Source organism: Trachypithecus francoisi, unplaced genomic scaffold, assembly GCF_009764315.1.
Source record: "Trachypithecus francoisi isolate TF-2019V2 unplaced genomic scaffold, Tfra_2.0 Lachesis_group1, whole genome shotgun sequence".
In the NCBI taxonomy this organism is placed as follows: domain Eukaryota; kingdom Metazoa; phylum Chordata; class Mammalia; order Primates; family Cercopithecidae; genus Trachypithecus; species Trachypithecus francoisi.
In genome coordinates this window covers 77,359,699-77,380,752 of record NW_022681454.1, presented here as the reverse complement: position 1 = coordinate 77,380,752, position 21,054 = coordinate 77,359,699, and the positions used below count along the sequence as shown (strand labels likewise).

General features: G+C 39.2%; 1 protein-coding gene across 12 annotated transcripts in view; it reads left to right on the top strand.

The window, feature by feature from the left end:
* Positions 1 to 8,596: 8,596 nt before the first annotated feature.
* The window catches only part of EXOC1 (exocyst complex component 1), a 53,085-nt gene continuing 40,627 nt past the window's right edge, over positions 8,597 to 21,054 (top strand). For 6 of the 12 annotated variants that reach the window (XM_033214622.1, XM_033214618.1, XM_033214629.1 and 3 more), the window contains exons 1-4: positions 8,597 to 8,925; positions 13,010 to 13,143; positions 15,102 to 15,232; positions 18,904 to 19,063. In XM_033214622.1, coding sequence (XP_033070513.1) covers positions 13,020 to 13,143; positions 15,102 to 15,232; positions 18,904 to 19,063 — 415 coding nt within the window. In that variant the 5' untranslated portion in view covers positions 8,597 to 8,925; positions 13,010 to 13,019. Of the gene's footprint in view, positions 8,926 to 13,000; positions 13,144 to 15,101; positions 15,233 to 18,903; positions 19,064 to 21,054 lie in introns of all 12 variants that reach the window. The other 6 variants (XM_033214630.1, XM_033214627.1, XM_033214623.1 and 3 more) reach the window with 4 other exon arrangements.

Here is a 21,054-nt window from a genome sequence, read left to right as displayed (position 1 = left end):
CTGCTCAAACCTCTAGGGGGAGCATGCAGAAGGGCAGGTTGTGGGGCTCTGACCCCACAGCAGCATATAGGGGTGAATGTTTACAGCTCCTGAAGCCCCACTTGGCGTTGTTACAGGGTGCTCTATTAGTTTAGTTATGCATGGCTTGTGTTAGCTAGCTCAATTAGACCTCCTGCCTTATCGCAAGGAGAGGGCTTTCTGTATCCTGAGGTTTCTTGCCTTGGTGTACCAGAAGAATCGGATCCCACGTGGGCTTGGAGAATGAGTGCAAGGTTTTATTGAGTGGAAGTAGCTCTCAGCAGACGGGGATGCTGCTTAGCAGCCCAGATCTCCCCTGACCACCTGGGGCCAAAATCTGCATCATTCCGCTGGTGGATGGCCTGCTGGTTGATGGCCTGCCTGCATCTGTTGGTGTGCTCTTCCCTTGGCATACTTCTATGCACATCCAGTCGCTTGTGTATTCCTCTCAACACCCACCAATGTGTTTGTCTCAAAGCCCAGCTGCTTGTGTCTCTGCCTGCTAGGTCTCAGGGTTTTTATAGGCACAAGACAGGGGTGTGGTGGGCAAGGGTGGTCTTGGAAAATGGAACATTTGGACACGAAGCCAGGAGTGCCTATCCTCACCTAGGTCTGTGGGCACAGGCCCAGGGGTGGAGCACTAGCCAGGGACCACGCCTTTCCCTTCCCAGCACTTGCCTGCCCCACTCCCATGTCAATTCCAGTAATGATATACTTTTCATTATTTCAGGTTGCTTCTTAAGTTTACTTTATGCAGTGGGCTGTGGTGACATAAAGATATTCATTGAGAGACTACCATGGTATACCGTGTGTCCTAGGACTAGACAATTTGTTCCTCAGTTTTCTGATTTTAAAATAAGGATAATAAAGATTCCTTCCTCACAGGGTAGTTGTGATTATTAAATTAATTAATACATGAAAAATGCTTAGAAGAGTACATAGCACATAATAAGTGCTATATAATTGTTAGATATTATTCTGAGTTCCAGGAATCAGAGATATATCAGTGGAAAAAACATAAAAATCTTTGCTTTTATAAAACTTCATTCTAGAGAAACAGCAAATGAACAAACAAATAACATATATAGTATGTCAAAATGTAGCAAGAACCATGAAGAACAAAAGCAAAAAAGGAAGATAAAAAATGCTGGGAGGAGGGTGGTTTGGGGAACTGTTTTACACAGGGTTGTCTTGGAAGGCCTCAGTGAGGTAACATTTGAGCAAAGACTTGGAAGCGACATGGTAGTGAGCCATGCAGATATTTAATGGCAAATCATTCCAGGTGGAGGGAATAGCAAGTGCAAAAGTCCTGAGGCAGTTTGCCTGGACTTTTGAAGAACCAACAATGGGTACAGTGGGGGGACGTGGGTCAAAGGAACGGGAGTAGACCAATCAAAAGGGGGTAGTAGAAGATCAAGTCCCAGTGGCGGGAGAAAGAGGACTTGTAGTTCTCACAGGTAACTATAAGGATTTTTGCTTTTATTCTGAAGCTATTGGACGGTTCTGAGCAAAGGGTAGCCATGATTTGACTCATGCTTTTAAAAAGATCATGCTGACAGTTGTGTTCAGAATAATCTGTAGACAGATAAGCATGTGGTGCTTTATAGGCTCATGCCTATAATCCTAGAATTTTGGGAGGCCGAGGTGGGAGGATTGTTTAAGCCTGGGAGTTCAAGACCAGCTTGGGCAACATAGGGAGATCTTGTCTACACACACACACACACACAAACACACACACACAAATTTTTTAATTAGCTAGGTGTGGTAGTGTGCACCTTTAGACCCAACTATTCTGGAGGAGAATTGCTTGAGCCAGCCTGGGCAACAGAGCAAGACCGTGTCCCTGAAAAGAGAAAGAGAGTGGGAGAGAGAGAGAGGGAGAGAGAGAGAGAGCGCAAACAGTATAGGAGGCTTTGCAATAATTCAGGAGAGACATGATGTTGGCAATAATCCAAGAAAGAGAAGCAGTGAAGATAGTGAGAAGTGGTCTAAAATATATTTTGAAGTCAGAATCTACAAGATTTGTTGAATGATTGGATATAAAGTATGAGAGAAAAATAGTAGTCGAAGCCAGGCATGGTAGTGCACACCTATAGCCTCAGGTGCTTGGGAGGCTGAGATAAGAGAACCCCTTGAGCCCAAGAATTTGAGGCCAGCCTGGGCAAGGCAGCAAGACACCATCTCTTAAAAAAACAGAGGTGTCAAAGACTGGTCTGAGTATCTGTAAAGATGGAGATGACATTAACTGAAATAGAGAAAACTGGGGCATGAGCAGTATTTGAACATCTCCCATTTAGCATTTTAAATCCTCCCAGCCTCACTCTTTATTCTAGGTGTTGCTGCAGTGATGAATGCTGTGCAGGCATTAACTGCCCTCAGTCAAAGGCCAAGTAACAGCACCTTGCCTCTCTCACCCCCTATCCATGACATAGGATACTGTATCTCATGCCATAGTATGGAATACCTGCAGAAGTCAACCCTACATGTATATATGCAACTAGAAGAAGTATGTGGTGAAAACTTTGACCAATGACAGACAGGAGCCAATGGATAAACGTTTTCCTCTTTCTTCACTCCAGTACAGAGTTCTGAGACACATTTCATAAGGCACACATTTCAGTAGGCACTACAGGATTTATCAACTAATTGCCCTTGGTGGGAGTCAATTCAATAATGTACCCTTGACTTGGCTTTTCCTTCTTTTCTGTTTTATTTCCTCTGAATTCCAATCCTAGTCAATGAATTCATATTCTCAAGCAAACTACCAGCACATTAGCCTGTGTCTTAGGCTCTGCTTTCAGGTGAATCCAGGCACCAAAACTGACCGTAATAAGCAAACCTTCAGTGTGGAATTTTGGAATCTGACCCTACAAAACTGATCACAAGACAATAAGGAACCCTGCTGGTGGTAAGTGGTGAGTGGTAAACTATAAGTGATGGCAACCTCTGGCATGCAATAGAGTCGCAATTACTCAGACACTCAACAGTAGTAGAATGGAATGAGATACAAGCAGAAGATGAGGCATTCGATTATATGGTAGATATGGTACTTGACCATTATGGAAGCAACTATAACTATAAAGCAAGCTGACTTCTGTTAACCGCTTTGGAGATCTTAACAAAAGAAAATAACAGGCTGAGTCCACCCAACTATCTAATCAGGAAACACTATGAAAGCCTTGAAGGCAATGTAGCCACTGAGTAGATTGTACTCAAAATCATCCCCAGGATCTAATCATAAGGGTTATGCTTATACTCCATTCCAACCATAGCTGCAAATGCACAGCCTGTAAACATCATTCATGCTAAATCAGGTCCCTAATAGAAAAATAATAGACCTTTGAGATCTGGAATGGGGGCATTTGTGTGGGCCTTTAATCTTAAATTCCCAGATTTTCTTTTTTCTGCTATACCAAGTCGTCTTCTTAGAAAAAACAAAACAAAACAACAACAACAACAAAAACAAAACAAAACAAAACAAAAACAGCCTGCCTTCTCTGGAAATGCTGCAATATGGCCTCATTTTCCACAATACCCCTTTTACCACCCCCTTGCCACATACACACATTGTCTCAAGCCTATAACTGGTGTCAGATTTCACCACAACCTATGTGGGGAATTGCAATCTCTGATCAGGAAGAGCTAGAAAAGGTTTCCAAACCTTGGTACTAGAGACATTTGGGCCAAATAACTCTTTGTGGTGGAGGGATGTCTTATGTATTATAGATTGTTTTGAAGCATCTCTGGCATCTACCCACTAGATGATAGTAGAACTCTCTCAGTAATGACAACCAAAAATGTTTCCATACATTGCCAAACACCCCCTGGGGGTAAAAAATCATCCCCATTTGAAATTTGCTGAATTAGATGAACTCAAAAGGAACTTCAAAATGGGCTAGCATATATTAATAGGAACTAGGGGGACATGAGTGAGAATGAATATTTAGAGTGTTAGAGCACAAGAATCAGATTGTAAGGCTGGACAGGGGACATTTTAGATGTGGCGCCATGCACCTATGATTGTGGATTTAGTGTTTTAGTCCTAGTAGACAACTTTGGGGTCTCCTTAAATATTGGGCATAATGATGGCCTGTGCTAAATGAGGTTGAGATGCTAGAACAATCTTGAATGAGTATTGAGAAGGAATTCAGAAGACTCAAAGAATCCGGAATGTTAGAATGGATTTATTATGTGTGAGTGAAGAATCACCACTAGACAGTTTCCCAGGAGTAAAAATATTAGAATAAACTTAACTGTGAAAGGAAAATACCCACCACTTGGATATGTTGCCCAGAAGGGTTGAGATGCAAAGTTGTCCTAATGTTCAGGCCATTTGTTGCAGCAGATCTGATGGTGCTAGAAGGACCTGTTATGAATAAGAGTACTTTATGAAATCCCTGGAAAGCTCCAGCGAGAGCATTGCAGCACAGTTCCCTAGTGGTCTACAGGACCATGCCTTCCAAGGCAGAGAACTGTTCTCCATTGAGAAAACTAGGGCTGGATATTAACAGTCAAACCAAATCGTAAGTACAGAAACAGTCTACTGAAGTATGGAAATCATATAGGTTCTAGTCTAAGTAGGTCCAGAAGACACAAGTAAATTACATGAATGTGTGACTCAGAATCCCCTGGCACGTACTTTTATAGCATTGACATCTCTTCCTCAAATCACTCCTATGGCCTCTCGGGAGTTCTTTATGAAAACCTCACACAGAATTAAACATTTGAGCCTGGTTCACAGACGGGTTGGCACATTATCTTGGTGGGTAGGTAAAAGTGAACTGCTACACTTTAGACCTACTCAGGAATGGCTCTAAAAATGGTAGCCTGTGGCTAGGTGCAGTGGCTCAAGCCTGTAATCCCAGCACTTTGGGAGGCCAAGGTGGGTGGATCATGAGGTCAGGAGATCAAGACCATCCTGGCTAACATGGTGAAACCCTGACTCTACTAAAAATACAAAAAATTAGCTGGGTGTGATGGTGGGTGCCTGTAGTCCCAGCTACGCAGGAGGCTGAGGCAGGAGAATGGTGTGAACCCAGGAGGCGAAGCTTGCAGTGAGCTGAGATGGTGCCACTGCACTCCAGCCTGGGCGACAGAGCAAGATGCCATCACAAAAAAAAAAAAAAAAAAAAGGAATGGTAGCCTGTAGGAATACTTTTCCAGTTGGCAAAGCTTAGAGCAGCACACTTTGTTGTTCACTTTATATAGAAGGATAAGTGGCCTGAAGCAAAAATATTTACAGACTTCTAGATTTTCCTTTCTTGCCTACAGTGATTCTGCCAACATCTATAATCACCAGAGCTACTTCATTCTTCATCAACATTACCTCAGCAAAGGAATCCACTTTATAGTTCCCCAAAAGTAACAATGTACACATTGAATATACCATAGAATCCATGGATATTCACGTATCTTGCCATATCCCTCATCACTCAGACTCAGCTAGCTTTACGAAATGGTGGAATGGCCTGTTACAGGCTCAGCTAATATGTCTTCTTGGGATTGGGGTGTTGTCCTACAGGAGGTGGTAAATGCACTGAATTGACTAATAAAGTGTGCACCTAACAGCTAAAGACATGGCTCCAGAAACTAGGAATGGGAGAAGGATTGGTCCTTCTTATTATCATTCCCAGTGACCCACTTACAGAATTTGTGTTTCTTGCCTCTCAAATTTAGGATTTGGGCTGGGCAAGGTGGCTCACATCTGTAATCCCAGCACTTTGAGAGGCCAAAGATGTGGGCGAATCACCTGATGTCAGGAGTTCAAGACCAACCTGGCCAACATGATGAAACCACGTCTCTACTAAAAAAATACAAAAGTTAGCCGGGTGTGGTGGCACATACCTGTAATTCTAGCTACTTGGGAGACTGAGGCATGAGAATTGCTTAAACCCAGGAGGTAGGAGGTTGCAGTGAGCTGAGATCATGTAAGTGTACTCCAGCCTGGGTGTCAGAGCGAGACTCTGTCTCAAAAAAAAAAAAAAAAATTAGAATTTGCTGGATTGCAATAATTGGTTCTTCAGGAGTTGAGTGGGGAATGCTGCCACCAGGATAAACACTATGGAATTCATTGCACTTAAAACTTTTACTTGGTTACTTTGTGCTTCTTGTGGAAGTGGACAAGCTGACAAAGAAAGGAATTACTATGCTTGTGGGAGTTATCAACTGTTATTAGCAAAAGGACATGGGATTGTTGCTCCACAATAGCACTAGGGAGGAATTTGGAATCCAAAGAATTCGCTGGGGCTTATTTGGTGTTTCTGTACCCAGGGATAATTTGAACGGGCAATTACAGCAATCATGGCTTAACCAGAGAAAGGAAAATAAAGGCTGAAGTGGGGGTCATCTCACTGGAGAAACAACCTAGACCAGCTGATGTGCTGGCCAATGGTGAGGGAAAATTAGAATGGGTAGTGGAAGAGGGAGTTAATATAAGTATGGTCCTGATATCGGTGCAGCAGTAAAAACTGAAGCTTATTCTATTAACTCTCTTATATTAAGGCTTTGCTGAGATTGTGGCTGGCCATCACCTTGAAGAGACCTCTGTGAAGGACTGAACATAACAGAGGGCACAAGCAGATCAGAGCGCTGCAAGGTATGGACACCTTCTACGTCCTTCTGTGCAACTTAGGCCACGACTTCAAATCCCTTCAGCCTATTATTCTAACCACTGCTGCAGCAACCTGCTCGGAGCAGGTTTGATGAGCTTTGAACAAATGCGAAATAACAGCACCTCTCCTCTCACTTCCTGCCCCAGCATGTCTCTGATGTGGGAGTCAGCTTGGCATTCATAACTGTGCGATTTGGAAGTGTGGAGTAGTTAACGCCCAAGGGCATTAACCTTCGATCAAAGAGGACAGGAGCCGACATAAAAATGCTTCCTCCATTCTTTCCTTTAATGAACAGTTCCGAGACTCATTTCATAAAGCTTCTTAGAAGGTCCTAAGGGACTGAGAAAACATTCAAATACGGTGATGACCAATTCAGTAACACATTCTTATACTGCATCTCCCTCTTCTTTGTTTTGTCTTCTTCCTCTTCCCTCACTTTGCTCCCTGGGATCAAATTTCCAAATAAACTATTGCACATAAGTGTCACTTTGCAGGGAATCCAAGAGGAGAGAGGATAATTTAATTTTTGGACACACAAGTTTGAGGTGTCTATAAGACATCCAAGTGGAAATGTCAGGCGATGGGCAGTATATACACAAATCTTGAGGTTTAAGAAAGAGATCTAGGCTTCTGAAAGGCTATAAACATACAGGTGAATAAAAGAAAGATAAGAGGACCAAAAAACACACGCAATTGTCATAGAAAGAGTGTCCACAGTAAGCATTCTGGTGCCAAGCAGGAAAGGGTCTTTATAACCAGATCCTGCTCATAGAAGGGAAGTCATTTGATGAAAGTGAAAAGTATTCTAACTACTGTTTGCTCCTTTAAATTTCTAGCACACTAATTTGATCTGTGCCTTTCTCTTTTTTTTTTTTTTTTTTTGAGACGGAGTCTCGCTCTGTCGCCCAGGCTAGAGTGCTGTGGCTGGATCTCAGCTCACTGCAAGCTCCGCCTCCCAGGTTCACGCCATTCTCCTGCCTCAGCCTCCCGAGTAGCTGGGACTACAGGCGCCCGCCACCTCGCCCGGCTAATTTTTTATATTTTTTAGTAGAGACGGGGTTTCACCGTGTTAGCCAGGATGGTCTCGATCTCCTGACCTCGTGATCCGCCCGTCTCGGCCTCCCAAAGTGCTGGGATTACAGGCTTGAGCCACCGCGCCCGGCCGATCTGTGCCTTTCTTTGGTCACTTATTTTGTGTCCTACTTTATATATATTTGTATTTACACCTTGTCTAGTCCTACCACACTGTGAACTTCTTTAGGGTAAGATTCATGTCTGAATCACCTCTGTAGCTCCAATCAAAGTGCCTAGCATTAAAAAAAGGTGCCAGGATTATGGAATAAATAAAACACCTACCTCGCAAAAAGCAACATTAGCATCATTTATTGATGTTTGGCATGGCCAAACTTAAACATGCATAAGCATCATCTTGCTAAGATGCAGATTCAGTAGATCTGAAGTGAGCCAGAGAGACTGCATTTCCTAAAAAGCCCCCAGATGACGCCCAAGCAGCTGATCCACGGACCACACTTTTGAGTATCAAGGTCATGAGGACAATGGTTCTTGACATTAGCTGCATATGAGAATCATCTGGGAAGATATTAAAAGTACTGATGTCTGGGTCCCACCTGCAGAGATTCTGATTTAACTCATTTAAGCTCTCCAAAGTTTAAGTAGCTAGAGTTAATAGAGCTTTACATATGAAAAAAGAAAACATTTAATCGAATTTCTTCTTAAATGAATTGCTGCAAACATCTGAATAAATAACTATTTTGGAGAAAGTAAATACCACGCAGCATCTAATCCCCAACTCGCAAATCAGCTTCTGTGTCACAAAGGCCCCGCCCCTTCCCTTCCCTGACTCGCCCCTCCAGTGAGGCCTAGCTCCGCCCGGTCACGCCCGTCGGTTGGGCCCCGCCCCCCGTGTCTATTGGCCACGCCCTTTTTCCCTTATAGCTTCTTCTTCCTTCTCTACGGGGTCAACTTCCGCCGCGGAGTTTATCACGTGCCCGGATATAGGAAGTGTTGGGGGGAACCGCCGCTTCCTGTTCAACGCTTTATTGAGGGGCGCATCCAAGTGACCCCATCCGGTCTCCGTTTTGAAAGACCCGCCTCGGCACAGCCGGGCCCAGTCCTTGCGGTAAGCCTTCGGCCGCGGCTGCCCGGTAGTCCCGGCGGGGGTGGACAGAAGAGCTGACAGGCACCAGGGTCTAAGGCGGCTCCTCAGTCCGACTGCTGTCTCCACGCCTGGGGTCGGGCACCGCTCCCTCTGACCTTCCTTTCCCCGTTTGTCCTGGTAAGACGCAAAGGCTGGTCAGATCATTCTCCAACCCCTCGTTCTCGGGTCTAGGAGAATGCGGAGCTGGGAGGGCAGTCCTCACGCTCCCCATTACGGTTCCGCCCATCAGAACCAGATTTTATTTGTGCAAAATGACCCTGATCGTAAGCTCTTTGGCGTGAACCAGGAGAGGAGAGCGTGACAATGCCTTCCTCCTTCTCCAAGTTCACATCCCGGCCCCCCAACCCCCGCCAAATCTCTTAAGTGTATTTCTCTATGTCCCTGCACAGTTTTATCTTCTGGATGACAATGCTTCATGCACTAATATGTCTCAGCAGCATACAGGGCCCATCGCACACGGGCACTCACACTGACCAGCTATTTGTCACACAGTGTAGTGGTCCAACTGAGCTTAAGGAAATTTAACCAGTACAGAGGAAGCAGTGGCTGGCTGCCTTTGGAACGTGGTCAGACATGGGTTCTCAGACCTGGAAAATAATTTTAGAGGACCTCTAGGGATTTATTTACTGACTTTCAGAAAAGTACCGTAAAGACTGAAGAGTTAATCACTCGACTCTCAGGGTGTAAATGCCATAGAAGCACGCGGCTTCAGGTCTTCATAAACATATCTGTCATGTTGACTGCTATAAGCTAGAATAGCGTCTGGCACCTAATAAGCATCAGTATTTGCTGAATGAGTGAAGAGTCACATACTGCTTTTCATTATGCCTAACTCCTTTACGATGTATACCCAATCCTGTCTTGTTTTGCCACTTACTGTACACTCAGTTGTTGCTTGTAGCCAGAGAGGGAGTATGTGGTAAACGTTGGTCCCTATTATTCATTTGACCAGTTTTTACTATTCAGTTCTAATTACCTTAAGAGATATTTAAGTATCCACTAAACACAAAACTATAATGAACATCCCTCCCTTCTTTCTCTTTAAGAGAATTCTTGAGATATAGAAGCTTATGATTTAATGAGCCCATTAGACGGCAAATGCTTGATTTGTTTAGCTAATGCTGTAAGAGCTGTAGAAATTTAGAAGAGAGACCACTTTGGATTAAGATCTTCATTGAATCAACTTCATGTAAATCATGAAGTGTAATTAGGGTTTGGATAGGGCGGAGATGATATTGCTTACATGGGAAGTACCAAAGTACAGATTTGACGTCCAAAATGAACAAGAGTGCTTGGAGTGCAATGTTTTTGAGACCATTAGGAAAACGTTGAGTAAGTGTGATGTGATACAAACTGTCTTTTAAAATTATTTTGTTGCTCAGGGTTGTGGGACCTTGCGAAGAGATAACCAGATTTTGTAGGGTTAAGTAAAGTTGATATGAACCTGGGTTAGTATATTTGCAGTGGGAAAAGAAAGGAATAAATTACATGTGGATGGGGGAAATCGCAGAATGTGGTAGCAGATTTCATGTTGACAAGGGAATAGGGAAGCAAATATGGTGGATTTTGAACCTGGACATTTGCTTATAGATATGAAAATTAGAAAAGGGGAATCTTGGAGGAGCTATACTGTCATGTTAGTTAATTTAGGCATTTATTAAATGCCTAGTTTGCCAAGTTCTAGAAGTACAAAGATGATTTAGACATGGTCCTACTTTTAATAGGAGATAAAATACAGCTAGCTAGAAAATACAGTTCATAAATGCCGTATTATCAGAGTAGAGGGGAAATATTAGAGAGGTGGAAATTACTCTTTGCACGGGGTGGTGGCAGGGAGGGGGCTGCTTTACAGAAGAGATGACATTTTAGCACAATCTTGAGAGATGAATTGTAATTTCCTAGGGAGAAGAGAATTCTAGGAAAAGAAAATTGCTTGAACAAAAGCCCAGAGATAGAAAAGTAAACTGGCCAGTGCCAATGTGGCTTGGGTTTAGGAAGAAATATAACGTAGTGTCTGGGCCCTACAACATATTAAGGGATTAGCAGCATGGACACTCTATAATAGGCAAAAAGGAGAATAGGTTGAGTGAAGGTGTGGAGAGATGGAGAAGCGAGCAATTGGGGAAAATTGCATTTCATGGCTTTTATATTCTCTGCAAGGTAGGTTGTTAAGTCATTTGCAGAGAGGAAGGAGGCCAACCTCTAGAGCTGGGAACTGAAGGAGAGTAATAAGGATTTGCAACAAAAGTCATGGGGAATGGGAAAAGGAATCATCAAATGAGGGATTAATTGCTGAGCAGCATTGAAAGTCTAGCTTTCACTGATTGTAGATATTTGTAATGCATGCAGTGAGCACGGATATGTGGCTTTTGAAAGCGGCATCTGGTAGTCCAAGAGAAGTGAAGAAAAGAATACAGTTTATGGAGATTGATAAAAACAAGATCAACTGGTCTACAAACAGGGTGAAATAATTGTAGGGGATAGTTTAGGTATAGGGAAATGAGCACTGTCTCCAGGCTAGGTTGGAAAAGAAGTAAACTTGGAGAGGCCAGATTAAGAGAACAGAAAGGAGGGCAGTGTCAGAAGACTAGAGGCTGAGATGAAGTGGAAGTGGGAAGATGTGAATTTTATGAGAAAAGCAATTTTTGAAATTGGAGCAGAGATAGAAGTTTTACAGATTGAGGAAAATATTGGAAAGACCTGGTTTACAAAGTAGTCATTGTGCTGTAAAAATGCATTGTAAATCATTTATTTAAAAATCATAATTTCTTCATTTTCCAATAGAAAGAAATAGTGTTTTAGAAGTTAGTGTCCTAGGCAAGCTCACATGTATGAAATACTACACATTTGCATTGAAAAAATAGTAATATATATCCACACAAATATGTATATGAAAAATAAAATAGAGATTAAAAATTATTTTAACTTAAGTTGATGTTTGAAAAGATGCTGAGTTAGATAAGAAAAAGGAGATAAGTGGAAACCTATTTTTATAACAGTTTTATTGAGATTACATATGATAAAATTCACCCTTTTCAATTATATAATGTAGCGATTTTTGGCATATTCACAAGGTTGTACAACCATCATTACTATCTAGTGGAAAAGCATTGTCATCACGCCAAAAAAGAAACTCCATACCCATTAGCAGTCAATCCTCCTTTCCACCTTCCCCTCCAGCTCCAGAAAACCACTTGTATTTCTGTATCTATGGATTTTCCTATTCTGGATATTTCATATCAATGGAATCATACAATACGTGGTCTTTTGTGTCTGGCTTCTTTCGCTTAGCATAATCTTACCAAGATTCATCAATACTGTAGCATGTTTCATTACTTCATTTCCTTTTTTTTTTTGTAGCCGAATAATAATCCATTGTGTGGCTATTCCACATTTTACTTATATATCATTTGATGGACATTTCTGTTATTTCCATTTTTTGGCTATTGCAAATAGTGCTACCATGAATATTCATGTACAGATTTTTGTGTGGACTCATGTTTTCAGTTCTCCTGGGAGTGGAATTGTTGGATTGTAGGGTAGCCCATGTTTAACTTTATGAGGAGCCACTAAGTTGTTTTCCAAAGTGGCTGCACCATTTTACAATCCCGCCAGCAATGTACGAGAGTTCTGTTTCCTCTCATCTTCACCAACACTTGTTATTTTCTATGATTTTTATTTTAACCACCCTTGTGAGTATAAAGTGGTTGACACCTCATTGTGGTTTTGATTTGCATTTCCTAGTGGCCAGTGATGTTAAGCATGTTTTCATGTGCTTATTGTCCATTTGTATATCTTTGGAAAAATGTCTATTCGGGTATTTCATTCAATTTTTAATTGGGTTATTTGGCTTTTTATTGTTGAGTTGTGAGGGTTCTTTACGCAGAAAACTGTGTTTAAAGATTGAGCAGGGATTTGAAGATTTTTTCTTAAATCTTGTGTGTGTGTGTGTGTGTGTGTGTGTGCGTGTGTGTGTGTACACTCGGTGAGCATTTCCAAACATTTTAGAGTTTGATAACACTGGTTCTCTCATTTTATTTCCAAACTTCCAGCTTTATATTTTTGTGATATAGGTGTATTCATATATTAAATCATTTTTCCTAGGCTTGTTAACCAAAAATCATTTTCAAATCATAAATTCAGAAGTATAAGGTGGAATGATGTTGGAGTGAGTTTAATATCTATACTTCAGATTTTTCAGCTGAGAAAAGATGACAGCGATCAAGCATGCGTTACAAAGAGACATTTTTACACCAAATGATGAACGCCTGCTGAGCATTGTGAATGTCTGCAAAGCAGGAAAAAAGAAAAAGAACTGTTTTTTATGTGCCACAGGTGGGTATTTAGTAAGAAAGAGTACTTGTTTTGTATCCTTTTGTTATTTAGGAGATATTTCCTTTTGTTTTGAATATCCCAATAGTCTCTATAATTGGACAAACTGTTGGGTCAACAAATTCCCACTTGGCTTTGACAGGCTGTTAATTGTTGCCAATCTGGTGGCAGTGAAATAGTATCTCATTGTGGTTTTAAATTGTATTTCCCTATAATGATGAGATTGAGCATCTTTTCATGAATTTCTTAGTCATTTCATTCTCTTGTCTATGAAATTTACCTGTTTAAGCCTTTTACTCACTTTTCTATTGTGTTGCTTGTCCTTTTACTGATTTGTACAAGTTCTTTCTATAATCTGGGTATCAGTCTTTTGTTGGTTGTATGCATCCCAGGTAGTGGCTTGTCTTTTCACTTTTTATGATGTCTTTTAATGAAATTTATAATTTAAACTAAATGAAATTAATTAATCCTTTATGGCTTTCCCTTTTGGTGTCTTAAAGATCCTTCCCGGATATCTTTTGTACAGTCATAAAAATATTTTCCTAAATTCTAAAAGTTTTATAATTTTGCCTTTTACATTTTAGTCTTAGTTCACCTGTGTCGACATCTGTCGTGGTGTGTGTGAGCATTTCTGGTTATCATCTTATATCTTATTTTTATTTTGTTTTTGTTCTTTATTCCACCTAAATTTTAGAAACAACTTGTCAAGTTTCAGACTTTGTTGGGATTTTGATTGGAATTGTTTTGAACCTATAGTTCAATTTGGAGAGAACTTACATTTTTATTGTATTGAATCTTTTGTGTCGATGAACGTGGTACAGTTCTCTGTTTAGGTGTTTTATAACTTTTATGAGTTTCATCATTTTCTCTAAAGGCTTGGCATGTATATTGTTGGATTTATTCCTGGGTATTGATTTATTCTTAGATTTTATTTGATAGTCATGAAAGCTCTTTTTAACATTAATACATTTTAAAATCATATATTCTTAGAATTTTACAATGAATTGTTGGTGTTTTATATGGATATCTATCAATCTTGCCAAACTTTCTTATTAATTCTAATTATTTGTAGAATCTTTGAAGGTAGTGATATTTTTCTTCCTTCCTTTATAGTTTTTATATCTTTTATTTATTTTTGTTGGTTTAGTTTCCTAGTTGGGACTATCCATCCAGGCTCCATCTCAAAGGGAATGACTTCATTTTTAAGCATGATATTTGGTATAGGGTTTTTATAGCTATCTTTACAGTGTTAAGTAAGTTCCCTTCTATTCCTGATTTCTTTCAATTTTTTTAAAAAATCATGAATGGGTGTTGAATTTTATCAACTGCTTTTTATATCATTGATGGTATCATAAAATTTTCTCCCTTGTTAGTGTAGTGTATAATTGTACTTGGTTTTTCAAATGATAAATTGACTTTTTAGAATGACCTCACTCAATCATAATGTATCTGTATTAGGCCATTCTTGCATTGCTATAAAGAAATTCTTAGGCCAGGAGTAGTGGCTCATTCCTGTAATTCCAGCACTTAGGGAAGCTGAGGTGGGCAGATGGCCAGAGCCCAGGAGTTTAAGGCCAGCCTGGGCAACATAGTAAGACCTTTATATATAAATATATTGTTGCTCTTTGAAATGCTGTTTTGCTCTTTCAAGCCTCGCAGACTACATATGTCAATCATTCTTTAGATTTTTACCTCATACTTTTCTTTAAAGCTGGTCTGAATTAATGTATTATTAATATATCATTCCTTTATTTCTCAAGGAGTCTACTCTGATCCTCTAGTCTGACTGAGATGCTTCTATTAGGATTCTGTGCTTTCCTCAGTCAGAGCCCTTGTTGCAAAGTATTACACCTCTTTTAGTATCAGCTACTAGGCACCTGAAAGCTATACTTGCAAGGAGAAAATGAAGAATGAGTGAAAGGAGTAATGTTTCTAATAAAAGTGTGTGTTTTACTCAACAGTGACAACTGAACGCCCTGTGCAGGTTAAGGTGGTCAAAGTCAAGAAATCCGATAAGGGAGATTTCTACAAAAGGCAGATTGCATGGGCCCTTCGAGACCTTGCTGTGGTAGATGCCAAAGATGCTATCAAAGTAGGTTTTTCTCAGTTCTTTGACCTGTGTTCAGAAAGCATCTTTCATTTTATAACATGGTATTACGTATTCTAAGATGATCTAAAAACAAATTAATGTATATGTTTGTTTTCTTATTTTTTTGCTTTTTTAAGCTATAATTATGTTTGTGCACAAGCTACATAAACTAAAGCAAAATAACCTTGACTGTATACATTTCTGTGTTTAGATTAAGTATAATTTGTATAAAATCTATACATAGTATGGATTTTAAAGTGGTGTGTCATGAATCTTTTTGCTTGTTTGTTTTTTTAATCAAAATCATATAACCAAAGTAATCCTTCCTTAGTCTTCATGAGTAAACATAGAATCACCAGCTGGGGCAGCCAGACTGGCCTTTCGAGGCCACCATGGCTTTGATGTTTGTGGATCAACAGAAAAACAGAAGTGATAGTGGGTTACATACCTTATTTTAAGGAATGTAAATAATAAGATCTATAAAGATATAAATCTTACACTTTATACATAAACCACACTCAAACTCCAAGAAAGCTGAATAATGTGATAATCACATTAAAGGACCACCTATATTCCTGACAGTTCAAGGCTTTTCACAGCAATACCCTTTTTTCAAAGCAATCAAGTAGGCCTCCTTTGATTAAATTAGCTGCTTCCTCCCCCCTCACCGTCTTTCACTCTGCCCTTCATCTTTCTCTGCAGCCCTAACACACCTACAGAGCACTAGGGAATACTTTGTACCACAACTACTTGTACTGTCGGTGGGACTAATATAATAGCAAGGCTTACACTAGTGAAACTACAGGCGCTCTTTAGCTCTGCAAATCTCATACATTTACTAAAAAGGCATAAAGTAAAAACAACAAAAAAACAAAAAAATTGCTGTGTAAAGCAATCTGGTAAAATAAAATTCTGATTTTACCCTTACTTTGGTACAGACCTCCAAGGATCAAAAATCTGGACAAAATGACAGGTAGTTGAGTTGGGTGCAGAAAATGAAGTGAGAACAATTTGAGGAGAGCCCTCTATATCTGTATAATTCAGATTTCTTCCAAATGTAAATCATGCCTTTTCTTTAAGTATTCTAGGCTTACTGGCCCTTTGTTTTATCCCTAAGGAGCCACCCAGTGCTTAGAAAAATGTGAAATGTAGAAACAGGATTTGACAGAAATTTAGAAAGATGGAGATTGGAAAGAAAATTATAATGGGATGTTTAAAAAACAATTTAGTCCAGGCGTGGTGGCTCACGCCTGTAATCCCTACACTTTGGGAGACTGAGGCTGGTGGATTGCCTGAGCTCAGGAGTTCAGGACCAGCCTGGGTAACACGGTGAAACCCTGTCTCTACTAAAATACAAAAAATTAGCTGGGCGTGGCAGCATGCGCCTGTAGTCCCAGCTACTTGGGAGGCTGAGGCAGGAGAATTGTTGGACCTGGGAGGCAGAGGTTACAGTGAGCCGAGATCATGCCGCTGCACTCCAGCCTGGGCGACAGAGCGAGACTCCGTCTCCACAAAAAAAAAAAAAAGCACACTTTAGTAAGTAATTTTTATTACCATGGGAAGGGATCAAGAGTGGAAACTTTTCTGGTTGGTTTCTGTTTAAGACAAAACACCTTAAGGGCTTTTAAAAACTGCACCTTTATTAAGAACCATTTTTCCCTTCAGTAGTTTTGCACTTTGTAACCCTGTTGACTTGCATAATTCAGTAACATTGCTGAATGCTTGTTTGAATGCATTCTCACAGCTGACACCTCTTGCCAACTTGCTTAATGGATTTTTTTTTTTTTTTTTGCATTTTATGTACGCACCTTGGTGTGTGTACACTATATATGGATATAAAACATAAAATTTTTATACATAACTTAACATTAGCCATTTAGTATCACACATTGATTTGTGTGAGTGTTGCCACTAGCGCACTCAGCTTCTTTTATGGTATTATGGGAAATATTCCCAGGGAAGAGATTATTTCCCATCAAGTTTCATATTAGTTGCCAATATTCCTATTGTATTTTTTTAAGTAATAACGCAATTACCTTTTCATTGTAAATGCAGGTTTTAAATTTTTGACGCTTTAATTCTGTTTGTTAAACTATACATTGAACTAATTAGTAGTTCCATGCTGCTGTAATATGATTGTTGTACCAAAGGTCAAATCCTGATTCCTAAGATATTCCAATTCTTCACAGTAAAAGTCTGATTTAACTTTCCTTATATTAATGTATTTACATTTCCCCCAAATAACACTTTAAATGAATCAAATATATTATTATTCTTTTATCCTGTAGAACATTAAGAATATTTTAGCCTATTTTTTAATTCCTTGGATGTGAAGTATACATCCATAAGTTTGTTTGTTTGTTTGCTTGTTTGTTTTGAGACAGGGTCTCGCTCTGCCACCCAGGCTGGAGTGCGGTGGCACAATCTTGGCTCACTACAGCCTCCACCTTCCAGACTCAAGCCATCCTCCCACTTCAGCCTCCCAAGTAGCTGGGACTACAGGTACATGCCACTACACCTGGCTAATTTTTGTGTTTTTTGTAGGGAAGGGCTTTGCCATGTTGCCCAGGCTGGTCTCAAATTCGTGGGTTCAAGCAATCTACCCACCTCGGCCTCCCAAAGTGCTAGGATTACAGGTGTGAGCCACCAAGCCCAACCTGGTTTTTTATATAATAGTCAACTAGTTCTATTCATTCAAGGGAGAAATATTAGCCTGGTGTGTAGAAATATTAGCCTGCTGTAACATGGCTTAAGAGACTTGTAGAAAGTATAGTGTAATTCTCTCAGATTGGTTGAGCTTCTTTGTCACATGAAAGAACTTTCAGCCAGGAACAGGGCTCATGCCTGTAATGCCAGCACTTTGGGAGGCCAAAGCAGGAGGATCAACTGGGTAACATGGGGAGATCTTGTCTCTACAAAACAATTTTAAAAATTAGGCATGCTGGTATGTGTCTATGGGCCCAGCTACTCAGGAGGCTGAGGCGGGAGGTTTGCCTGAGCCCAGGAGGTCGAGGCTTCAGTGAACCATGACTGCACCACTGCATTGTAGCCTTGGCAACAAAGTGAGACCCTGTGTCAAAAAAATAAACTTTAAGACCCAGCAGCACTTTTAGCTTTTGAGGTATCTTTGATCATTCCTTATTTTCTAAATAGGAAATAATTAGGAGCAATCTCTGCTTTTCACCTCACTTGTTCTTAGAAAGTACACCAGGATATACATTACATTTTTCTCAAGTTTTATGCTTAGAAAATATAGTCCTTATTAGGGAGTTAATGTCCAGTTACAGTTTCGAATAGTAGTACATTATTAAAGAAAATTTATAACTAAAACTTGGTAGGCAATTTAAAAAGAAAAATTAGATCCATGTCAAAGCTAAAGACCATTGTCATCTTACTGATGAGGAACCTAAGCCACAAAGCCATTAATACATCCTATACTTCTGCTCATAGACCTAAAGGGCATGGGAAGAAAATGACCACAACAGTATGTTGTTTTTTCATCCAGCTTCTATGGGGTGGTAACTCCAAACCTTTCTCTTCCAGTTGTTTAGCTGATTTTTAATACCCTTTATTTTCCAAAAACAGCATAAATTCCTTTTTTTAATGTAGATTTTACTTTAACAATGTAAAAGGATGTGATCAAAAATAATATCTTTTGTGTATTTTTATTTTAGGAAAATCCTGAATTTGATTTACACTTCGAAAAAATATATAAATGGGTTGCCAGCAGCACTGCTGAAAAGAATGCATTTATTTCATGCATTTGGAAATTGAATCAGCGATATCTCCGGAAGAAAATTGATTTTGTCAATGTTAGCTCACAGCTTTTGGAAGGTAAAGTTAAATAAAAATGTATATGTAAAATCAATTATATCTTTAAGTGAATATATAATTTGACATCATTCAAGTTAATTAGAATACTGAATTATCTTATTGTAAAAGAACTTTAAAATAATTTCTCTTATTGCAGAAATTATGCTTTATTGTAGAATATTAATACATTATGATAAATAAATAAAAACCACTTATTCTTCAGCGATAACTACTATTAGCACTTTGTTAGATATTCGTCTAGTCTTTTTCCTGTGCGTAAACACGTTTTTAAGATAAAGAAATTTACATTACATTTTTTAACGTACTTTTTCATGTATGCATCATGAACATTTTTCATGTTACTGAATACTTACCCCAACGTTATTTTCAGTAGCACCACAGTATTCCATTATATGGATATACCATGTTATTTAACTAATCATTTATTTTTAATTTTCCAATCCTTGCTTCTTTTAAACAGCTCTGGGACAAATATCCTTGTAGCAGTATTTTCGTACAGAGGGTAGATGTAGTGGTTAAGAACATAGCTCTGGAGTCAGACTTCTTGGATTCAAATCCTGGCTTTGCCACTAACTAGCTATATGACTTTGCATTGATACTTACTCTCTATGTTTCAGTTTCCCTTATCTCAGAACTAGAGATAATAATAGTATCTACCTCATAGGCTTGTTATGAGGATTACATTACTTAATATATGAACATAGTAAGAACAGTGCCAGGTACATAGTAAGTGCTCAGTAAATATTAGCTATTATTATGTTACCAGTATAAAATCCTTAAACATGAAGTTTATTAGAATATTTTTGATTAGTATATCTTCAGGAATGTTACTGTGCATCATTTTGTGTTATAAGACAAAAACTCTGCCATTAATTAGTGAAAATATACAATGAGATTTTCTCTACTTTTAAAATTTCTGTCCTAAAGATATAAACATTGTAAGATAGCACTTAGTAATTAGTGAGCCTGCTGCTGATTTTAGGCTTGATGCTTGGCACTGGCAGAGACAAGTCACATCTGTCAGGCACCAGTAGTGCTGGTCTTATGTAGGAATCCCCAGGGTTGCCATCTCACCTGCACTAGTCCCCAGCATCTTGGTAATTGAGTGTGTTGACGGAATGACCTTCAAGAAATTTGTGGTAACTTTTCATGCCTTAAATTGTGGTTTAATTTGCTTTGAATGGGTTTTATTTTTTTTTCCATTTCAGGGTTGAACATTCTGATGAGTCAGTGATTCAGTGATTCACAAGCTTGCTGTTCTGTCTTCAAATATTATGCATTTCCAGATGTTATTTATTGTGTAAGATGATTTGAAACCAGTATATTTCAGGACAATCATATAGAAAAATACATAACCTACCTGGATCTGTCTCATTAAGAAATATTACCAAAATCAGTGAGAAGAGTAGTACTGTTTTTGAAAATGAAGTGTCTAACATAAAAAAAAAAAAAGATATTTAATTTTTCAGGCCATAAAACAAGAGTATAGACATGTTCATGTTTGCAAACATTAACCCTAATCGAGATTGATTTTTAAGAATACTGAGAAGATCCTTAAAGATCTCATTTTCAAAATCACTTGCTATACATCAATAACTCTTGCTTTGGTTTAGTGGAGTTCAGGGAGTAGCTTTATTAATGTCTACAAACTTGTTTTATGGGCCTTGAAATCACAGCCTTTAATTCCTATTAAAAAAAAAAATGTCTCTAAGTTTTGGGTGATGTTAGAAAAGAAATAAAAAATTACCACCACCCCCATTTAAGAGCCCAATAGTTAAGTAAGACTGTTTTGATTATAAATGCTAGCAGTGGCAACTTGGTAGTTTTTATTGTTGACAATTGAATATGTAAGTTAAATAATGGGGCCTCTCAGCAGAATAAGGTTTGTAAAAGAGGACTTTTCAGCAGTTGAAGTAGAGTGAAGCTTTTATTTGGCCTTCTTTTGCATTCTTTTACTTGCAACCAGCTTTTTTTAAAAAAAAAAAATCTTT